The 24,244-nt window shown below is 39.0% G+C and overlaps 1 protein-coding gene across 2 annotated transcripts in view; it reads right to left on the reverse strand.

The window, feature by feature from the left end:
* Nucleotides 1-8,996: 8,996 nt before the first annotated feature.
* The window catches only part of LOC138754091 (scavenger receptor cysteine-rich domain-containing protein DMBT1-like), a 35,772-nt gene continuing 20,524 nt past the window's right edge, over nucleotides 8,997-24,244 (reverse strand). For both annotated transcript variants that reach the window (XM_069917911.1, XM_069917910.1), the window contains 11 exons: nucleotides 23,390-23,704; nucleotides 21,502-21,819; nucleotides 21,348-21,416; nucleotides 20,947-21,258; nucleotides 20,794-20,829; nucleotides 19,200-19,310; nucleotides 18,963-19,070; nucleotides 12,081-12,191; nucleotides 11,586-11,699; nucleotides 10,979-11,105; nucleotides 8,997-9,819 (listed from right to left, as the gene is read on the reverse strand). In XM_069917911.1, the coding sequence (XP_069774012.1) occupies nucleotides 11,023-11,105; nucleotides 11,586-11,699; nucleotides 12,081-12,191; nucleotides 18,963-19,070; nucleotides 19,200-19,310; nucleotides 20,794-20,829; nucleotides 20,947-21,258; nucleotides 21,348-21,416; nucleotides 21,502-21,819; nucleotides 23,390-23,704 (1,577 nt within the window). In that variant the 3' untranslated portion in view covers nucleotides 8,997-9,819; nucleotides 10,979-11,022. The remainder of the gene's footprint in view (nucleotides 9,820-10,978; nucleotides 11,106-11,585; nucleotides 11,700-12,080; nucleotides 12,192-18,962; nucleotides 19,071-19,199; nucleotides 19,311-20,793; nucleotides 20,830-20,946; nucleotides 21,259-21,347; nucleotides 21,417-21,501; nucleotides 21,820-23,389; nucleotides 23,705-24,244) is intronic.

A 24,244-nucleotide genomic window follows, 5' to 3' on the forward strand; every position in this document is an offset into this window, starting at 1 on the left:
GAATAACACACATACCTACCAGGAAAGCAGTGTGCCTGGAAAAGCTCCTGTTATATTTTGTAGACTGAGGAAACTATTGTGACTGACTTCCCTCATTAGCATTTTTGGTCATTAATGATTATTTGCTTTTTTTCTGATTCCTTTAAGATCAACGTGATGACTTACTATTCAAGTTTTCTTGCCATCAACAAAGAAAACTAGTTCTCAGAAATTGCATTCACAGCGCCCTCTTGCCATTTGTTCTAAGAATGCACACCTCCCTTTAACTTTCCAACAACTGAACAGTACCTGAATTCCCGGCGGGAGAGACCAGCTGTTGGGACTTCATGTTCATTAGCATTTATTTCCCTTGAGAAATCCAAATGGGTAAAGTTTAAAATATTTCCTGTGGCTACCAAAACGGTGAAGGGGATATTGTGAGGGAGTGTTTAAATCCTCCTGGTACACCCTTTCACAGACATTATGTACATTACTGTGAGGCAAATATCACTTTCATTCCTTAACTGAACAAAGGACGGTGTTACGAAGTTTGGTCAACAAGTTAAGTAGCTTTTTTCATCCCCGAGAGACCAGACTTCAGTCTTGCCCTCATCTTTTATCTGAGTGGATTTTGCACATATTCCGTGATTTTGATCTGGGTGACCAGCTTTCTCGCCCCATGTCAAAGACCACTGTTTTGCTGGGCTAATTGACCACTGTCAATTGTCTGTTGTGTGTGGTTGAGTTTCAAAATATGTGTCGATGAGAATGATGGAAAAATAACAATGAATAACATAATTGGGTTTTGCAGGTCTGTGCATTTTCATTGGGATGTATGGCCTAATTCTATACTGTATGTCTCCTAAGTCTTCTTTAACTGCATTGAATTTGAGTCAGCGATATTTCCAATGAGATGTCATTGGAATTAATTCATCTCATTGAGAGAGCTGCAGACGCAAAAAAATTGAAATGGGACCGTTTATTGCAAAATGCAGAAAATCTCTCAATTCATATGTTGTTAACAATTGCAAAGTGTGAAAACAAATTTAGTTGGCATAACAGTATCATAATTTCTCCTGCTTCACCACGAGTATTTAATACTGCTGATAATCCACGTTAATAATTCATGTTTTATTTGAAGTTTTCAGTAACAGACATTCATCATTTTGAAACCTTGCTGAAGGTGGCTTAGTTTATAGTCTACATATTCATTACTCTGAAAGCAAAAGGTTGTTTTTAGCTTCCTTTTCAAAGTTCAGTAAGATAGCCATGCTCATGTATTTTCCAATCTGTCTCTATTGATAACTCAGTGAGAAGATGAGTAATGCAACAGGTTGTTCTTTTTGGTGTATCTTGGATTCGAATGCATTTTGTACAAACTATGAGTATATAAATATATGGAATTCAATATGAAACATAAGTGATGTTTCCTTGATTATTACATTTGCAACATCAGCTTTCAACGGTTATTGAAGATTACGCAAACTTAATATATGGATGTAAATAAAGGCATCATATAAACAACGAAAATTTAACTTGTTTCCATCAGGTTCCCAGGCATATACATGTGGATATAAATTAAAAGCAAAGGGTAAAAATTCTAATAAATTGTGAATCCATTTAGTTGAATTTTAAACATTCGTCCAATTTACACGTGAACCGAGCAGGATGAAGATAGTTGCATTCAATTTAAGCGGAAAACTATGAAAGAAAATTCAGCAACTGTATTTTACATAATATTGCGAGTGATGATAACACACATCATCAGGAAGGACAGGTGTGACACTGAGGTTAGACAGTTTATTGAAGACATTGATGTGCTGAGTGGCACATTATTGGAAATGTTTTTACAATAAGTTGATTTGTAAATTTGAAAAACTGTATGCTGATGTGCATGGAAAGCTGAAAGTAATGTTCTAGCCCTGAAATCGGATTTAGAAGAATGAATCAGGATATTAATGCTGGATTTACCTAGAATACAGGAAAAATGTAGGTTTGCATGATATACCTCCTTACTCTGTTGACAACATTCACTTGCAATTCACTTTATATTTACTTGTGAAACCATGTTGTAATCAATCTGAATATATCAGAGCAAATAAATGGGGAAAATAAGGTAGGACATAGTTAGAAAATTGAACAAAATGAAAAAGGCCGTTTTCTTTACATTCCCAGTAACTTGCGTTTTCTCCCTGATGAAGTTTTATTCCAATTCATTATCGTTAAATATGAACACCAAGTAGATGTGCACCACGCAAATAGTTTGATCGGTCGCATTCATGGACGCAGACCGTCATGTTTATCAATGCAAATCGTTTGATCATTATGCTTGAATTCGTTTGTATTCCGGGCAAAAAGCCTCGTGGTTTTCTTTGTTCCTGTCTCTTCCAGCTCCCCGAGCACTTTCTTCCAGAAGCAATCAACACTCTGAGTGGTGTACCTTCCCATTCAGACTTTACTTAAACACATCTTGTGTCTTTAAAACGGTGGCCTTTTAATTCGACACCATAACCCTTACAAAATAAGTGTGATTATCTAACATATCCAATAGGTCCATAAATTATGATCCACTTTAAAGGCAGCCTCAGCCTCCTGCGCACCATAGACAACAGTAGCAGCCTCTCGAAGTCCCACAATTCACATTATGTGACAGATTTCATCTGGTCCCGTGGAAGCTTACAGTGGTTGTCAATCAATATCTCTGAAAACACTTTCGCCATACACCCATGGAAGATCACAGATGGACAGATTCGTTGAAACTGGTTTGTCCACTCACGCCTGATAGTGATTTTAAGATATTTATAGACTCATATATTCCAAATAAAGCGAACACATTTTAACGAAAAAATAATAATTATCATGTAAATTATATGTTATTTTTTCCATATAAATACAAGACCTCAATTCATTATGCCAACGATCTATATTAACCTCGACATTATCTTTCCAAGTAATTGCAACACATTCCCGTGACCCTGATAACGAGAAATGAACAAAAGCTATCTTTAACTAATCCAACCACAAATCAGTCAAAGAAACCACATAACCCAAAAAAAAATCTTCTGGGTCTAATGGCAATTTAATTTTGTTCTAGATATGTCAAATAAATCAAGAGATAATCAGCAAATAGATTAATCTTATCTGCGTCATTTGCAATTCTTATCTGATAATATTCTTAGATTGATAATGTTGATCAATGCATCGAGAAAACATCCCAACCAACCAAATGGTAGTTGCGCTTGATGTGGAAAAAGCATTTGATTGGGTTGAGTGTAATTTTTATGGGTGTTGGAGAAGTTTAATTTCCGCCCCCTATTTACTGGTTAGGTTAAATCATGATATAAAAATCTGATTGCTAGCGTGCTGACGAATGGCCAAACCTCTTTGCCAGTTAAATCATGCAGGATTATATTCAAATAGTTCATTTGATGATAACTGTCTGTGCCTGTATTATGAACGCTTCTTTTCCTGAAAACAAGAATTTATTTAATTTCTCCCCGAACTTTCCATACTTGCTTCTTACTTTTACATGCTCTTTGCTTTGTTCTTCTTTTAGAACTGGCATATCCGCAACCACTCATCTAGCCCGAGCCCATAGGAAATGAAAAGAAGCAATGGGAGAGTTTTGCTTACCGTCCTCCCAGGGAAACTGTGAATTATGGAAACGGACCGTCATCTCATGTGTGAAACTTTCATTGTGACCATAAGCACATACGTTTGAGGAGCTGTCAACAAGAAAATTTGGGATCTATGAGAGACAATTCTTAAATAGATTATAAATGAGGTTGAATTTTGCCATCAGGGTCAAAGTCATAGACGGTTAGGGAAAGGAAGCAGAAATTGGGTTCTGAAGTATATAATCAGCAATGTTAGTTGGATATGTTGGCAGAGGATTAAGGGGATGAATGGCGGACACCCGAAACCTTCTTTACATGATGACGATGATTATCATTACATATCTGACATAATTAAAGAGCCAAGATAATCCCAATTCCTATTTAGAAGGGGATTTCAACCATCACCGGTATGGATTTAATGCTTCTCAGTTCCACGAAACGCCCCTTTGTTGGGCGCCGATGGTAACACAGAGTTTATGGTCCCCATTGCGGTTCATGTGCAGGTGGAACGGACAGTTTGAGAGCCCATGAAGAGAACGTAATACCAGTCGGACACGTAGATCATATTGAACTATGGCCCGATTAAGACGAGAACAATAGAATCGCCATTCTCGGAAAGGTAAATATTTTTCTATTAAACGTCATTAAACACAGTTTATTCTTTGATGCTTTACTTCAAATATAACTATGTATTGTGGATGTAACGGAGATATTACTCACAAAAGGTGTTGAGATCACTGTGGACAACCATGAGCATGAGCGAATCAGCGGCCGCACTGCCCGCCCTAAAACGACAATCTTGGGAATATATGTTTTTGCTGTCATCACTTTTATCATCGGCAGGGCCCGTATCTGGGTGGAATTAGAGATTAACAATGGCAAGATAGAGCGAAATTCCCACTCGCATGATGCGCAGTTTGATGGATGAAATATCTTGATCTTCATCCTGGATGTTAACACGACGCACAAATACTGCACGCTGATTTCACATATAAATCCCGACAAAGCAGTCTGAGCAAACAAATAATGGTCATTACTTCGTTCCATTCCACTCTTAGTTGCACTCGAGTGAGATGTTTCAAATTCAAACATGTTCACTGGCTTCTTTTAACATATGTCCATTAAAAATAGTTATATTACCTGTTATTTCGCGACAGACGCATCCGGATAGATTTTGATCACAAACTGATAAAATAATATAAGATAAAGTGGAAAGTGCCAAATTGCGTCAAACCATAAACACGGGAATTGTTTCCATGAGGAGGTTCTGGCTCCAGAATTGCAGCATCCGAAGGGTCGCTCGTGTAATATTCTATTAGATTGATGAAATCAATCGTTCCAGAGGCTGAAGGTCAATGCAATTACAGTTATTGTAGAGATTATTTTGGATATTGAGGCAGTATTCACCATTGATTATTATGAAAATGACGGTATCGGCATATGGCACAAGACATCATTGCAGAAATCCATACAAGACAGCGGGATCATGGAGGTGGTGATTTTATTTTCGGTCAGTAAATCTTTCTGGTCTTGTCTATCCGTTTAGCCTGTCAACCCCCTATATTGTGGCTTCTAATCTAGTGCATGCATTAGGGCTAGTATTAATCGGATCATGTGGGTCACTTTTGGGGAATGTATGACCTATTCAAAGAGAATGGATGACACTTGAACCGAAAGGTGTCCAAATTAGTTAAAACTAATTTGGCACGAGCTTCGATCCAGTGCTTGGGCTGATGATGGGTGAATCAGCTACTGAAATTCCAATATTTGGGACTGTAAGATTTCACGTAACCTTTGAAATATCCGTGACACCAGCCAGAGGATTGGTCCACAATCAGACAACGAATACCCAATGATCAATGGAACGACGAGATTGGATTATATTCACATAGGACAGTGTCTGGAATTTGTTTGAAAGGAAGAAACTGAGGCATAAACATAAACTTTGCGACACCACCTATCAGCACAGTACAGTAGTTGATGAGACAAGCGATCCGCCCTGCAGTGCTATGCAGTGTAGCGAATGATTGCATAAATCCCAGCTCCACGTTCTGCACGGATATCACCCAGTATGTATCCAACACGCCACTCTTGCCACGAATGTCCTCTCGGTGAATTCAATCGTGCGTCCCCTCATTCGTCAATAATTTCTACTCGGTTTTAATGATTTAAAAAAGCATTATACCTACGCATGAAGGCTAAGTGAATTGAATAATCCAAAAAAGAAGTTTCTCTGAATTGATTGATCTGAACTCGGCACGTGAGAACATTACACCCTACTAAATCTGTAAGTTACTATTTGACTTGAAAGCAAGATATGTTCGGATCTCAAAAGTCTGTTTACTCCCTGTTCAGAAAGCCCCAGCCAAAGCACCACCCAGTTTGTGCTCTTCGAAAGTCACCCGCCGTGAATTAAGGCTGATGTTCAAACGTTACTCGGGTGCATTGAAGAGTGTCTATCCTGCTGTGGTTACCGGCGATCCCCCCTCATGCCGAGAGATATTTGGCCAGAATTGGGAAATCATGGCTTCAGCAATTTTACTGTGTTCTGGTTTAAGTGGCGAGCAATGAAATCTAAAAGCACCCTGAAAATTCCAGTGCCTTGTTCTTATTTAATAGTGAATATCAATGGTCCTTCTTGATCATTTTTTAGCAATGTTCATATCAACGAACAATTAAGTATTGATTATCAGCTTTTTAATTAAAAATACCAAATATAAATTTTGATTCAAAGTATAAATATTGATCATAGGGGGTTACCAAATCTATGAAGGGGATATTGCGAGGGAGTGTATTCATCCACACTGGACGCCCTTTCACAGATATTATGTACTTTAATATGAGGAAAACATCACTTTCATTCTTCAACTGAACAAAGGACTGTGTTATAATGTTTGGTGAACATGTAGAGTAGATTTTTTAAACTCCGAGAGACTTGGCTTCAATCTTGCCCTCACCTATTATCTGAGCGAATATTGCACGCTTTCCGTGTTTTTGCTCTGCGTGACCAACTTTCTCCCCACATGCCAAAGACCAACGTTTTGCTGGGTTAACTGACCACTGTCAATTGCCTGTTGTGTGTGATTGAATTGCAAAATATGTGCCGATGAAAATGATGGGAAAAGTAACAATGGAATGAATTCCATAATTGGGTGTTGCTGGTCTGTGCATTTTCATTGGGATCGATGGCCTATTTCTATACGTCTCCCAAGTCTTCTTTAACTGCATTGAATTTGAGTCAGCGATATTTCCAATGAGATGTCATCGGACTAACTTCCTCTCATTTAACGAGCTGCAGGCACAAATAAATTGAAATGGGACCGTTTATTGAAAAATGCGGAAAGATCTCAATTCATAGTTTATTGACAATGCAAAGTGTGAAAATAAATGCCGTTTACATTATACTTTGCAAATGTAGTTTGATTCATTTCCTGCTTCACCACGAATATTTAATTCTGTTCAAAATCCACATTATTAATGTGGATTCCGGTTTTAAGAACTATTTTCAAAAGTATAGTTTGAAACCGAATTGTGCTATCCACTGACTTTTTCCATTGCAAGGTGGAGTATTATGGAAACGTATAGTCGAATCTTTTATACATTTAAACTTTTTATGTGTCATTTGGTAAACAAAAACTTTTGAAATTAACACCAATAAATGAAGAAAGAAGAATTGAAAATATTTGACGTGGGATAAGCAGCAAGTGGTGACGTAGTCGACGGACTCTTCTTACATAATTCAACTGCAGACAATTTCAGATCAATTTTGGGAAATAGATTTCCAACTAAGTCATTCCTTCTGAATATGGTAGTGTAGTAAAATCGGGATTTGCTTATAGCACCCATTGATCATTGAGTATGTGGCGCTGAATTTCCTTTCCGAAATGTCGGAGTCAATGATTGAATAATATTTTGTGAGCATTTGGAGAAAGGATTTAGGAGTTACGTGTATTCATGAATTTCTTTCCAGAACTAAGGGGATTTTATTTTATAAAGGAGCAGAATTAATTGGACTGAAATTTATTTATCCGAGTGCGAAATAGGTGACATGACAACCTCTACACCAGGGAGGGCCAAATTCACAGAGGGCCAAAATTAAAAAATTGTACTAAGTCGAGGGCCGAACTAAATATTGATTGAAAATTTTCAACAACATCTGTATGTTTTCTCTTCTTTCAACATATGTATTGTTAAACTTTTTCTTATTAAAATAAATGTTTAATAATAGTTTTGGATAAACTCTTTCCAGAAGCATTAACAAATGAAAAATAAAATATTCAATAAATAATATTTCTCTATAGAGGATTTGTCAAATGTTGCTAGTGTGCTGTCGAATGGTAAAATCTGAGGGCTATTGAGAATGTGGGAGAATAACATCATTCCTGAAACAATCAAATGGCTATCTGATTGTGGGCATGAACTCTAGCAGGGTTATTAGCCATGCCCTTTTTCCATTGGTATAGATATCCTTTGATTTACACACTTTCAAGTTTTATGCCTAATGAGCTTGTATCCAGGTGCAGGACCATTTTTAACCAGGAATATATTTATCACTGTGACATGAAACTATTGGAAGATCGTTTTATCCTGAGATTAAAGTTCATAATACTTACTCAGGCCTGTGTGCGGGAGGGCGGGGTTTGCGGGTGATCGGGTTGGACAACGACAGTGGGGGGGCATCTGCTCCCACTGCAGGGCGACATCTCGGCAGATCAGCGGCCCCGTCACCGTGAGTCGCGGATCGGCCTGCGGCAGGGAGAGGGTGTGGGCAATGGTCCTGGCGAGGTCAGGCCCGAGGCTCCGGTTCCGGGCGCTGGGAAGAAGCCTTGGCTTCCCCTGATCCCGGCCATGCCCCAAAACCAGAGTCCACAGTGAGACCCTGCAACGTAAACAGAGGAGGTCGGGGCAATTAGCAGGCTGACGCCAATGCATTCTGGGATTTGTTGTATTGCTGTGCATGCACTATACTGGCGCGGCGGCCAGCGGGCCACCTCCAATACATTTTTTAAATGATCTTGCGGGACAAATATAATTATATCGGGGGCCAAATTTGGCCCGCGGGCCAGAATTTGACATGTGTGCTCTACACCATTTCGGTTCTGCTGACTATCCAAAGTTATTTTCTGTTCTTCAGCATCTTATTACATTGCAGAGGGAATTTTAGAGATTGAGTCCACAAGTTTAACAAATATTTAAAATTACTTCAATATGGTATCCTTCAAATTAGAGATCTTCAGTCATTTCTTTTCTAAATGCCAATTCCTCTTACATGTTGCAGAGGCACTTACATTGGTGACACAAATCATACATCTGTACGGGCATAAAACTGAGGTCAGACATTTTATTGAAGACATTGATGTGCTGAGTAGATCATAAGTGGAAACGTTTTTTAGCAATAAGTTGATTTGTTTATTTTTATTTGAAGGTTTCAGTAACAGACGCTCATCATTTTAAAACCTTGCACCAGCTGGCGTATTTTACAGTCTATCTATTCATTACTCTGAAGTGCAAAGATATTTTCTTCTTCCATTTCAAAGTTCAGAATGAAAGTCGTATTCCAGTCTGTATCTATTGCTCACCCAGTGAGAGAACGAGTAATGCATTAGGTTGATCTGTTTAGTATATCTTGGATTTGAAAGCATTTTCGCAAACCTATGAGCATATCAATATAAATTTCCATATGAAACATAAATGATGTTGCCTCTATTAATACATTTACAATATCAGTATTCCACAGTTACTGAACATGATGCAAACTTAATGTATGACTGTAAATAAAGGCCTCATATAATCAACAAACGAATAATTTGATCACATCTGGTGCCTAATCATATATATATGGATATAATTTATATGCAAAGAAAAAAATTCTAATAAATTGTGAATCCATGCAATTCGATTTTCATCATTCGTCCAGTTCATGGGTGTAAAGATTGTAACATTCACGTTATGGGAACATTATGAAGTGATTTCAGTAACTGTATTTTCCATAAGATTACGAGTGATGATAGCTCAAATCACAAGGCAGAATAGTCGTGACTAAGGTCAGACAGTTTTTTGAAGCCATGAACATGCAGAATGGAACATTATTGCATTTGTTTACAATGAGTTGATTTGTAAATTTGAAGAAATATGTGTTCATCTTCATGGAAAGCTGGACATCATGTTCTAGCTCTTATAACAGACTTAGAAGAATATATCCGGATATTAATGCTGAGTTTACCTGAAATATAATCCAAATAACAGGACATTTAGCTTGACATACCTCCTTACTTTGTTGACAACATTCACCTACAATTCACTTTATATTTAATTGTGAAACCATGGTGTAGTCTATCTGAACACATCAGAACAATTAAATGGGTCAAATAAGGCACGATATTGAAATAAATGTAAACTTGCGTTTTTCACCCTGATTATGTTATATTGCAATTCATTATAGTTAAATGTGCACACCATGTCGAATGTACACCATGGAAATGGTTTGATCGGACGAATTCATGTCCTCCAACCGTCATATCGATCAATGCACATCGTTTCCCAATTTTGCTTGAATTACTTTGCATTCCGGGCACGCATCTTCATCTCTTTCATTTTCCCTGCCTCCTCCACGTCCCCGTGCAAGTTGTTCCACAACTTATAAACATCCTGAGTGGAAAATCTTCCCGCTCAGACTTTTCTTAATCATGTCACGTGTTCACTTAAAAACGGCGTCTTCTTAATTAGTCCACAGAACCTTTGCAAATTAAGTGCGATTATCTAACATATCCAATAGATGCATAAATTTATGATCCAGTTCAAAGTCACCCCTCAGCCTCCTGCATCCCACTGACAGAAGCAACAGCCAACCAAAGTCGCGCAAGTCACACCATGTTACGGATTTCATGTGGCTCCGTGGAAGTTTCCACTTGATTGTAAATCATTAACTCTGATACACACTTTCCTGATATACACATTGCAGATCGCGCCCCATGGTGTATACAGGCGCGAAGTTGTCATTCAGGACACCACACCTACTCAGTTCACTGACTTCCACTTTCGTCCTGAAGAGGACCTGGCTATCCATTTGTCTGAAACATATTTAGTAAAAGCTTTTGGAATAATTTATTGATTGTGCTGACCCAGGCTCCCTTATGCCCACTTCTCATCCACTATAATCTTCAAATAATTAATTTGATGACAATTTTCTGCGCCTGTCTTACGTAGCCTTCCTTTCCTGAAAACAAGAATTGATTTAATATCTCCGTGAACCTTGCCATCCTTGCTACTTCTTTTTACATGCTCTTTTCTTTGTGCTTCTTCCAGAACTGGCATATATTCAATCAGTCACTTAGCGCTAGCCCATAGGGAATGGACACAAGCAATGGAAGCATTGTGCTTACCGTCCTCCAAGGGAAGCTGTGAATTATGGAACTGGACTGTCCTCTCATGTCGGCACTGGTGGTATGAACTTCGCATTGTGACGATTATCACGTGCGTCGGAAGAGCAGACAACCAGAAAATTGGGATCTATGAGAGACCATTCATAAATAGATTGAAAATGTAGTTGAATGTTCTGACCAGGGCCAAAGTCATAGAGGGTTCGGAAAAGGAAGCAGAAATTGGGTAATGAAGTTATATAATCAGCAATGATGGTTGTGTATATTGGCAGAGCATCAAGGGGATGAATGGGGGACACCAGGATATTCTTCACATTATGGTGATGATTATCAGTAGATAGTAAGGAGCGAGGATAATCCAAATTCTTACTAAGAAGGGGATTTCAACCATTACCAGTTCCTCGAAAGGGCCTTTTTTAGGGAGCCGGCAGCAAGATAGATTATCATGACCATTGATGTTGGATCGAACTTGGATCATATTGAACAATCAGAATCGCCATTCTCGCATTTATACATTGTTTTTATGAAACTTGGCATTAAACATACTTTATGTGAATGCTTTGTTTCAAAGACAACTATATGATGTGGGTGTAACTGAGACATAACTCACCGTGGACAACAGTGAGCGCGAGCGGATCATCGGCAGAACTGCCTGCCCTCAACCGACAGTCTTGGCAATCAATAATTTTGCTCTCATCACGTTGAGAGTCGACAGGGCCTATATCTGGGAGGAAATAAAGATTGACAATAGCAAGTCAGAGCGAAATTCCCACTCGTGTGATTCACAGTTCGACGGATGAAATATCTTGATCCTTGTCCTGGATATTAATACCAGGCACAAACACTTCGAGCACATTTCACACATCAGTGCCGACAAAGCAGTCTGATCAAACAAATAATGGTCATTACTTCGTTCCATTCCACACTTAGCTACACTCGAGTGAGATGTTTCAAATTCAAACATGATCACTGGCTTATTTTTACATAATCCCATTAAAATAGTTATATTCACTGTTATTTCATGACAGACATATCCGGAGAGATTTTGATCACAAACTGATTAAATTATATTAGATAAAGTGGAAAGCTTCAAAATGTTTCAAACCATATAATCGCGAACTGTTTTCATGAGGAGGTTCCGGCTCAAGAAGTGCAGCATCCGAAGGGTCGCTCGTGTAATAGTCTATTTGATTGATGAAATCAATTGATCCAGAAGCTAGAGGTCAATGCAATTACAGATATTGTAGAGATTATTTTGGATATTGAGGCAGTATTTACATTTGTTTATTATGACAATTACGGTATCGTGATATGGCACAAAACATCATTGCAGAAAACCATACAACAAGACAGCGGGATCATGGCGATGGTGATTTCTTTTTTGGGAAGAAGTCCTTTCCGGCCTTGTCTATCCATTTATTGTGTCAACCCCAACGGTATGGCTTACAAGCTAATGCAAGCCACTGGACTACAAATTATTGGATCATTGGGATCTCTTTTGGGGAATGTATGACATATTCAAAAAGAATGGATGACACTTGAGCCAAAATGGTTCCAATATCCCGGCGGCCAGGTTTAATAGGGCAGTCATGCAGAGTTTAAACTAAAGGGACAAGGGATGGGAACCAGCGTGCTTCGGCTGATTATTGGGGGAAAGAGCAGAAGAGAGAAGAAAGTATACAGCAAAGATGACAGGCAGTCGACGAGACAAAATAATGTCCAGAGGGATTACACATACCAAGACATTCAAACACTGGTCTGTAAGCATTGTACTGAAATGTGCGAAGCATTCGAAACAAGTGGATGATCTTGATGTATAGATGCAGGCTGGAGGGTATGATGTTGTGGCCATTACCGATTCGTGGTGAGAGGGAGGATGCCATTGGGAAGTGAACGTCCAAGGATCCATGGAGCATCGCAAGGAAAGGAAGATAGATGGAAAGGGTCCCATGTCTCTGCTGGTAAGCAACAATATTAAATAGTTGGAAAGAATGGACATAGTATCAGAAGAGGTTGATTCATTATGAATTGAGTGAAGGAATCATAAAGGATTAAATACACGAAATGGCAGTAATGTACAGGCCTTTAATCAGCATCCCGAATTTCCATTATAAAATACAACTGGAAATAGAAGATGCATGTCAGAAGGACAGTGTTAAGATAATGATGGACAATTCTAACATGAAAGTAGATTGGAAAGATATGACTGTGCGAGATATTAAGAGCAAGATTTCGTGAAAAGCCTATGTTATGGCTTTTAAAATAGCTTGTTAATGCGCCCACCAGGGGATAGGCTGTCCAAATTTGGAGCTGGGTAATGAACCAGAGGTGATTAGAGAGCTAAAAATAAAAGGATCTTTTTGAGGCACTGATCAAAATATGATTGGATTCACTTTGAAATGTGAGAACGTGAGGCTATATTGCGGTGTGTCGGTATTTCAGGGAATCAAGAGTAAAACGGAGAAAGCCAGGGAGTGGGACTGAGTGGGTGGGTGGATCAGTGCATGATTCGATGGGCGAATAGGCCAATTACTGCTCCTATATCTTGTCATCTTGCGACTTTGTCATATTTCCTTCACAAAGAATACGGGAAATTGCAGGAACTGTCAGCGGTTCAGGATGTGTTTGTGAAGAGGAAAGGGAATTAATAACACAGTTCTACTTTCTCCCACCAAAAGCCGTATAAATCAAACTTCATGCAATTTAAAATTCGGGGAACAAGGACATGTGTGGCCAATAAATAAAGAGTGTTTTTAATTGGATGAAAAGCTACAGATCGAGAAGAATCAAACTTTTAATGAATTTTGAAGGTAGCGGGCGGGCACCACCCGGGAAAACATGCGTCAATTCCGGCTTCCTCTTAAACATTTGAATGTGAAATATTTGATCTCCCTTCAAACGCTTGAAGACCTCCTGTTTCCAGCAACCACAATCTTTTTTGCCAAATGAGCAATATTTATTAAAATAAGAATAACAGTTGTTTTTAATTAAATCCAGTCTGATATTCAGAAATGATAGATGGAAAAGAATTATCCAATCTCGAAGCCAAAACCTTAGCCAAGAATTTTACAGCAAAATTTTTAACTAATTATTTAAAACTTTTAAAAATAATATGAAAACATTACGTGAAGAGAAATAGTATAAACAAATCAACAACAAACAACCCTCCCTCCACCTCTCCCCTATCCAGCCCCGCAAGGGGAGCCTAAAAAAAACATACTTCAAATAGTTATAAATGTAAAAACAATACAAAATTTTAAGATATTTCTAAACCCATACATTCCAAAGACGGAGATCACATTTTAACAAATAAAGAATAATTACCATGTAAATTATGTCATTTATATCCATATAAATACAAGATCTCAATTCAGTATGCCAACGAACTATATTTATCTCTATAATTTTTCAAAGTAATCGCTACTCTTTTTCATACCACTGATAACGGTAAATGATCAAAAGCTATCTGAAACTTATCCAACCCCCAACCAGTCAAATATAAACATATAATGCAAAAAGAAACTCTGGGTAAAATGGTGGTTTAATTTTAAATAACTTAATGACACATAACTTCACAGTCTTCCTAGGGTATATCATACGTTAAATCAATTTGTCATTTATTTCTAGATTTCTCCAAATTTGATTTATCTGCACTCTCTTGCATCAACATAAATAGTTCTGAAACAAAACACCTTCTTGTTATAGAAGAAATCAAAGACTCAAGTAATCTCATATCCCTTCCATATTTATCCCTTATCAAATCTATAAACTGATAATACACAAACAAAGAATTTACTGGAATTCCAAATGTTTCCCTCCATCAATTAAAAGAAAAGAACTGTTCCTCTTCACGACAATCCTGAATCACATTTATACCTTCAGGATGCTATGCTTTTAAATACCTGTTAAATATTTAAAACCAAATAAGCTGATTTTCATATAATTGAGTTTGAATTGATAAATTACTCTTCGTTCCTGTAACAGGATTTCTATTAATCTATATCCTTAATAATAACTTTAATGCCGGCATATTTTAAACCTGCAAAAAACTCAAATTCCATTTATATTTAAACTGATGAACATCAGGTTCAAAAATAAAAGCTAATTCCACCTTAGGTCAACTTGGGGGATGCTTAGTATCCATCATTCTACTATAAACTTTAACCTTGCAGTTTCATAATAATTTTGAATATAAGGAAACCGAAGACCTCCTAATACATACTTACACGTCAATGACTGTAAAGCTACTCATGCTAATTATCCCTTCCATAAAAGTTTCCTCACCACTATATTCAAAAATTGAAAAAAGCCCTTTGGAAGTAAACATGGAATAGACTTAAGTAAATACTGAATACGGGGAAAATATTTCCTTTAATACAATTTACTCGACCTATTCATGTTAATGGGAGATCCTTCCATTAACTCACATCCATTTTAAACTTTTTCAATAACATAGAAACATGGAAGATAGGAGCAGGAGTAGGTCATTCGACACTTCGAGCCTGCTCTGCCATTCAACGAGATCATGGCTGATCTTAAAGTTCAGTACCCCGTCCCCGCCTTCTCTCCGTAACCTTTAATACCCTTATACTGAAGAAATAGATCTAATTCCCTCTTAAATATATTTAATGAACCTGCCTCTACTGCCCTCTGTGGCAATGAATTCCACAGAAAGTAGAACTGCGTTATTAATTCCCTTTACTCTTCACAAACACACCCTGAACTATGAGATCCCCTCTCAATCTTCTAAACTCCAGCGAGTACAATCCAAATTTGTTCCATCTTTCCTCATAAGTCATTCCTGCCATTCCAGGTATCCGCCTGGTGAATCACCTCTGCACTCTCTCCATTGCAAGAACATCCTTCCTTAAATAAGGTGTCCAAAACTGCACACAATACTCCAGGTGTGGTCTCACCAAGGCCCTGTACAGCTGCAGTAAGGTATCCTTGTTCCTATACTCAAACCCACTTGATATGAAGGCCAACATACCATTTGCCTTTTGGATCGCCTGCTGTACCTGCACACTCACCTTCAGAGACTGGTGTACAAGTACCCTGGGTCTCTCTGCACTTCCCTATCTCTTAATCTATTGCCATTCAAATAGTAATCTGCCCTCCGGTTTGTATTACCAAAGTGGATAACCTCACATTTATCCACATTGTAGTGCATTTGCCATGTATCTGCCCAGTCCCTCAATTTATCCAAATCACACTGGAGCTTCCTGACCCCCTCTTCCATGCACACAACCCCTCCTAGCTTAGTGCTGTCTGCAAATTTGGAGATATTACATCCAATCCCCTCATCCAGATCATTAATGTTAATTGTGATCAGCTGGGGTCCTAGTACAGATCCCTGTGGCACCCCACTGGTCACCACCTGCCACTCAGAAAATGAGCCATTTATCCCAACTCTCTGTCTTCTACCTGCCAGCCAGTTCTCAATCCACATCAATACTTTTCCCCCAATCCCATGAGCCTTGATTTTTGAAGCCACTCGTTTATGTGGGACTTTATCGAAGGCCTTTTGGAAGTCCAGGTACACCACATCCACTGGCTCTCCCCCATCTATTTTACATGTCACCATCTCAAAGAATTCCAATAGATTTGTGAAGCATGATTTACCTTTTGTAAATCCATGTTGACTCTGTCCGATCCCTTCTCTGCTAGTCATATGCTCCACTATTACATCCTTAATGATGGATTCCATCATTTTTCCCACTACTGATGTAAGGCTCACCAGCTGATAATTCCGCACTTTTCCTCTACCCCCCTTTTTAGATAGTGCGGTAACATTAGCTACCCTCCAATCCATGGGTACTGATCCTGAGTCTATCGAGTTCTGGAAAATAATTCTTAAAGCATCTTCTATCTGAATAGCCACTTTCTTAAATACCCTAGGATGTAGATTATCAGGCCCTTGGGATTTATCTGCCTCTTTCAATCCCATCAATTTCCCAAAGACCATGTCCTTAGAGATACTGATTTCTTTCAGTTCCTCCCTTGCATTAGTCTCTATGTTTCCCAACATCCTTGGGAGGTTATTTGTATCCTCTCTTGTAAAAACAGAACTAAAGTAAGAATTTAATTGGTCTGCCATTTCCTTATTCCCCATTATATATTCCCCTGATTCCGACTGCAAAGAACCTACTCTGGATTTCACCAATCTTTTCCTCATGACATATTTATAAAAGCTTTTGCAGTCGGTTTTTATATTTGCACGGGACATAATTTAATTTACATAAAGATTTATAATCTGCTTTCACAATTCCTCGTAATTTTTAAATTTTATCAGACCATCTTAATTTTATAATGTGTTTTCACGCTTCATAAATTCCTTTCCAAACATGGCAATATTTCACTCTTATCCAAGTTTACCTTGTACGCAGATAGCACACCAAATTGAATTAAACATTCATGTAAATACTTCAAACATCAATGTGGATAATGATCAATTTATGTCTGAGGTTTTTCTACCATTAGATCAGGCTGATGAAAATATTTTGTTTGCAGAGGATTTTAATTGTGTTTTTGATTACTGGATAAATCTCCAAAAAGTATAAGGAAACCAAAGATGGTGGTACAATTGGGATCTTTAATGAAGGATTTGAATATAGTTGAAATTTGGAGGAGGATAAATCAGACAGGAAAAAAAAAGTTCCTTTTAATTTATCCAGGCACGATTTATTTTCTAGAATAGATTTCTTTTTGATTTTGACAGATCTTCAAGCTGGAGTTGTGCAGGCTGAATATAAGAGTAGGATTATATCTGATCACTCAATGTTGTTTACTTCTTGTGGTGGATCAGAGGTTATGTAATCAACTTATCGGTGGAGATTTAATGTAATGTTATGGAAGAAGCAGGTGTTTATTACTTTTGTTAAGGTACAAATTGTTTTTGACTGAAAATACTAATTCAGTACGTAGGAGTTTTATTTTATGGGATGCTTTGAAGCATTTTTACGAGGTCAAATTATTAGTTATTCTACAAAAGTTTTAAAAAGTAGTATTTGGTGGAAAGTTTGGCTTTGTGTAACTGAATAACTGATTTGGAAAAAGAATTTCAGAAGAAGGTGAGAGAACATAAGAAGTCAGCATTACCTAAGTTGAAATTATATGATAATACTTTACAAACGTATCAGTATGAGCATCTAATTCAAAGATCTAAGCAATGTTATTATGTTAGATGAAAGGGCTCATAAGGTATTAGCCTAACAATTAAAAACGGACCATTTGTCGAGAACTATTAATCCTGTTGAAAAGAATACAATGATTACTTATAAACCTCAGGAAATTAATGACCAATTTTATTCATTTTACCAGAAATTATAGACTTCTGAGGGAACTCAGGATGATGGTTCTATTGAATCCTCTTTATCTCAGTTGAATTTACTATATTAGGAGAGGAAGAAGCGAAGGAACTTGAATCTGCGTTTACAGATTTTGAGATTAAAGAAGCTGTAAGGAGATGCCTAATGGAAAGTCGACAGGAGATGATGAACTTTCAGTAGAATTTTTTAAGGTGTTTTATGAAGATTTGTGTTCCATATTTATGGATGTGCTTCAGCAAATAACAAATGAACAGTCATTACCAGAATCGTATTCGAGTGCGATCATTACAGTTATTCCAAAGAAAGAGAGAGATCCATTGAATTCAGCTTCGTGTCGACCAATTTCTTTATTAAATGTGGACTATAAAATAATAAATAAGGTATTGGCATTTGATCGGGTTGAGTGGAATTTTTTTATTGAAGGCCTTGGAGAAATTTAACTTCGGCTGTCTTTTTACTGGTTGGGTTAAAGCATTATATAAAAATACAAATGAGAGGGTGGTGGCGAATGGTCAAACTTCTTTGACATTTAAATTAACTCGATCAACGCGTCAGCAAACACAATCTTTGATTTCAATATTATTTCTTACAGTTGGTGCACTATAGAGATGTGAGCGCTATTCTCAGTTGAAGAGTGGTGGTCACATACAAATACGCACCTGAACCATGCAGATGACTGAAATTCTTTTCGGTCAGCGTGTTGTCAATGTCTTCATAAATTGTTTCGTAAAAGGCAATGGCTGATCCTCTGCCACGCATTAATGCAGCTGTTCAAGTGAGGGAGAGGTTTATTCACTGTAATGTTGACAAATATTTGAGGAACGCGCCACAAACAGCAGTTGAAATTACTCATGAACTTTTGGCTATGAAAATGCAGAGTGAAAAATAAAACTCACCCCGTCTCCCCGACCTTCTCTGTACTATTGTCATCAGCGCGATTAGCTCAGCGAAGAGGAGGACCCCAAGGGTGATGCATACGGCAACTATGATTGAGGGTGTCTTGTCACCTAGCCAGAATATCGACATGAAATATAGATGTACAGCTCCATTTGCAATTGACGCTGTTTTTACACATTTGTACTGAATGATTTTGATGGTAAGGCACTAATTGTGTACAATTCCATGTCTCCAACAAATAAAAATGCTGGAAAAACTCAGCAGGTGACGTAGGATCCAAAAGAAGTAATAGGTAACGAATGTTTCAGGCCTGGGCCCAAGTATGTCCGGGTGAGTTATTCAGCACGTCCCTCCACTACACTCCACCCAGGCATTCGCAGAATTCCTTTCAATACACCTTCCAAATACCATTGGTCCGCATTTCCCCAGATCTATGACTGAGCAGATATCAACTCTGAGGTTGTTTTCGAGACAGGCATCATTGTGGATAAACATACCTTGGAATGGGCATAGCACATTGTACAGGACGCATGATGACTTGTGCCACAAGGATAAACATGTCTTAATTAATTTGTTCCTGAATGCTACTGAAATCCCTATATTTGGGACTTGAACATGTCACGTAACTTTTGAAATATCCACAACTCCAGCCAGAGCCATAGTCAACCGCCTGCCTAAGTAATTTTTAATCATCTATGGAGCAACTGAATTGGATTATATTCACGTAAAACTGTGCCTGGAATTTGTTTTAAAGGAAGTCACTGAGGCATCAACATCATCCTGGGGTATTCAACAATCTGCATGGAACGGTGGACGATGAGACAAGCGATCCGCCCTGCAGTGCTATGCAGTGTAGCGAAACATTGCGTAGATCCCAGTTCCACATTCTACAAGAATATCACCCAGTGTGTGTCCAACACCTGCAATTATGCCGTTAAGTGCACTTCAGACAACACGCATACGCCACCCTTGCCACGAATATCCTATCAGTGAATTCATTCTTGCGTCCCATCATTAGTCAATAATTTCTCATCGATTTTAAAGGTTTAACAAGGCATTATACCTGCTCATGATGGCTTGGTGAATTGAATTATCCAAATAAAAAGACCATTTTCTGAATTGATTGATATGAACTCGTCCGAATTGATTCGGATCGAAAAAGTCTGTTTTTTTCCCTCATCGGAAAGCCCCAACCAAACCACCACACAGTTTCTGCTCTTTCAAAGACACTCGCCATTCATTAAGGGTGATGTTCAAACGTTACTCGGGAGTCTTGAAGAAAGTCTCTCCCGCTACGGTTCCCGGCGATTACCTCCTCATCCAGAGAGATATGTGGCCGCAGTTGGGAGATTCTGGCTTCAGCAATTGTACTATGTTCTGGTTTAAGTGGCGAGCAAAGAAAACTAAAAGTACCCTTCAAATTCCAGTGCCCTTTTCTTATTTAATATTGAATATCAATGGTCCTTATTACTCTGTTCTTATCAATGTTCATATCAACCAACAACTAAGTAGTGATGATCAGATTATTATTTAAAAATACCAAATATTAGTTTTGCTTCAAGGTATAAATATATTTTATAACACTGTAAATACCTGAATCGGTGGAGCCTGTCTCCGACAAAAATGGATCTGTGGATGATATTGAATCGCACATTCAGAGACTTCATTCAGTGAGGATTGAGAAAACGAAATTACGACATGAAGGGATGGATTGAAGAGAAGGTGGAAATGTGCCAAAACACGTACCAGAGCAAAAGACAATGACGTCTTCCTTATGGTCACAGTCGTGTTGGCCGAGTTGTGAGGAGGGGCAGCTGGAGAGAAGGGATTCACTTCCTGTGCATTTCACTTCATCCAACAAGATGTCACCGTGGCCGTTGTCAATGGTCGCCGCTCCTGGGGTCCAACGAGCAGGGCCACAGCGCAACTGTCTGCAGACTACATCTGCATCGGCTAGATCCCAGGAGTCGTCACACACAGTGCCCGAACGATCATTCCACAGTATCTCCAACCTCCCGGAGCAACTGTTGCTACCGCCAACCAGCCGTAAGGACAGTTCTGAGAGGAACAGAAAATAAATTATTAAATTAATTTAAACTGAGAAATAGGCGAATACATTTCACACAACTTTACATGCACTGAATCACCTGCAATTTCCGATTCTGATTCTTGAAGGCAGACCTTTCCCCTGTCGGATCCCTCCGGCACTTGGGCTTCTGTTGACAAGAGGAAGATGGTGACAGATTTATAAATCTCTTCTGTTTAAAATGTCAGCCGCGTTTCATTCCACCCTAATGTTACCTTCACAAACAACGGCTGCATCCTCCTTGTGCTGACAGTCGTGTTCTCCCCAAGGGGCTGATTTACATTGCCAGAGGGTCGACTCGTGCGATGTACAGTCCAGCTCATCGAGCCATATTTGCCCAGAGCCTTCTCCATATTTCACCGCATCAATTTCAAATGATTTTCCGGGTCCACATTTTAGTTGTTTACAGATCACATCTACAGCCTTCCAGTTCATTCCGTCGGAGCACACTGTTCCCCAGGTCCCATTGTAGAGCACTTCCACTCTTCCTTCACATCGATGCCCTCCGTTCTTCAGGCGCATTTCTTTGTGCTCTGTCAACGGAAGTGGTTATGGATATTTCATACCGCCACCAGAAAAAAAATCTGTTTTGACTTATAGATAAACAAGAAATACAAACGGAAAATCTTGAAAACACCACAGAAAAAGGCTGATCGGGCGGAGCATTAAAATACTATAAAAGCAGGAGCGCAATCGGCTAAAAGAGGAAGGTTTGGGTTTAAATGTCTGGAATGTGCATGATTGCTCTGTCTTTGAACTCAATGCGGTGGTGAGAACCGCTCCAGTGAGGTATCCTTTCAAGGATTCGCTGTTCTGAAAGATGGTTCCACTGTGCAGCATTTCCAAGGGGTTGTCTCCTTCATGAATCGCTCCACTTCGTCTGTCCGCAGGTTGGGGTACAATGAGGAAGATGTGACACCATTGCTTTCGAACATTCTCCGACGACTCAAAAAATCCCTGCAGCCGAAATGAGGACGGAACCTCTTCCAATTATTAAATTGCATTCTATGTCATAAAATTTTCCGCTCTGTCATGCGTTTGCGGAGCATTGTCCTTCTGTCCGCAAGAATGGACCTGAGCCTATCTTCCGCTTCAAATAACTCTCCCACTTCAACTCCAATTTTTCCATTGGTGAGGCCCTGTGCTGGTGCATGGAAATATAAACTCAACCTTGCAGAACAACACCATATCTTCTGTCTGGACTCGTACAAGTTTCAGTTTTCCATAACATTCGCACTTTTGTAAAGTAAATTAAATTTTATTCCAGTTCTAATTGATCACATCTATCTTTTATCGTATCCATTCAGTTGTTTTCTCCATTAATGTAACCTCTCGGGATCTCCCGCAGCAATATATCACACAAACTCAAACGCAACCGTCACGTTAATGTCCAGCATATTCGAAATATTCATTTCATTCTTCCAAACCCACTCCCGACTTTTCTCTATCTCATACAACATGGTTTGTACTCCTTTCCCGAAGTGGCTCGGTCGAGAAACGTGAAATCAGCCTCTTTCCAAAATGTATTGCTCTGTTTGTTAATTAATTGGCAGCAATCCTGAATGCACTCCGCAAAATTTAACTCGGGAAAAGCAAGGGGTACATCAGCATTGAAAAAATGAACGGTCGTGCTCCTCCCCCTGACCTTTCTAACCTTCACCCCAAAACCTTTCTTCATGTGGCAGCCAGCTTTTTGATCATACATTGAAATTAGCTCATGCTCGAAACATTGGTTATACCTATTTTCTTCCTATGGGCGCTGCGAGACCTGCTGAGTCAACCAAGTTATTAGTACTTCGACAGAATTTGATGGCAATCAGACTTTCGTATTTCAATGCATTTCTTTCATAAATAGTGTTAAATGGCGATCAGAATCTATAGTGACTGAGCTGAGATGAAGGTCTGTCTTTGTTAGAGTTCGTAGAATTTGGACTGGACTTAATGATAATCAGAACACTGAGAAAATATCGCTGAATAGTGGACCCAAGGAATGGAAATGTAAGAGTTAGACATGGTTTGTGTAAGGACGGAAAAGGAATTAAACACCACATAACTATGATAATTGTTATGCGGCAGAAAAGGACACATTTAATGCGCCCTCACCAGAACATGTTATTGTCACATCCTCTTTATGCGTGCAGTCGTGTTCTCCCCACCTCGCCCTCAGGCATTCCCAGAGATACGATTCGTTCCCCAAACATCTCACTTCATCCAACCAAACTGGCCCAGAGCTTCGTCCGCAGTAACGGGGACGGTTCTTCTCCAAAGCAGTTCCGCAACCAAGATGCCTGCAGACCACGTTAGAGTCAACCGCATCCCAGGAGTCATCGCAGACTGTGCCCCAAGTACCATTGTAATAAATCTCCAGTCGTCCTGCGCATAAATCTCCCCCGTCAGACAGTCGTACTTGCAAGTGGCCTGTGGAACAACAAATCAGAAAGGCATTCGCTTCATTACGTCTTGATCACATCACAGAGATAAACTGGACATTGCCGAATGCTGTGGTGTAGTGCAGTACACATCAATGCAGGATATACACAGCAGATCATAACGAATGAATTTAGAAGGGAGGTTATGCTGCAATTGTACAAGGTACTGGTAAGGCCATATCTGGAACATTGCGAACAATTCTGATCTCATTACTTAAGGGTGGATGTAATGGCACTGGGTGAGGTGCAAATGAGATTCACTAGGTTGATGCTCGAGATGAGGAGTTAGCCTTTGTGCAGAAATGGAGTCATCTGGGACAGATTTCGCTGGAATTTAGATGAATGACAGGGGATCGTAAAGAAACGTATAACAATTATGAAAGGAATGTTTAACATCGATGTATGTTCGTTTTAGTTCCGTTGGTTGGGCAGAGTAGTAGAATTGGGGACGCAGCAACAACATTCAGGACAGAGATGATGAGCAACCTCTTTTCCCCGACAATGCTGATTCTTTGGAAGTCCCTGGCAT

Source organism: Narcine bancroftii, chromosome 2, assembly GCF_036971445.1.
Source record: "Narcine bancroftii isolate sNarBan1 chromosome 2, sNarBan1.hap1, whole genome shotgun sequence".
Lineage (NCBI taxonomy): Eukaryota > Metazoa > Chordata > Chondrichthyes > Torpediniformes > Narcinidae > Narcine > Narcine bancroftii.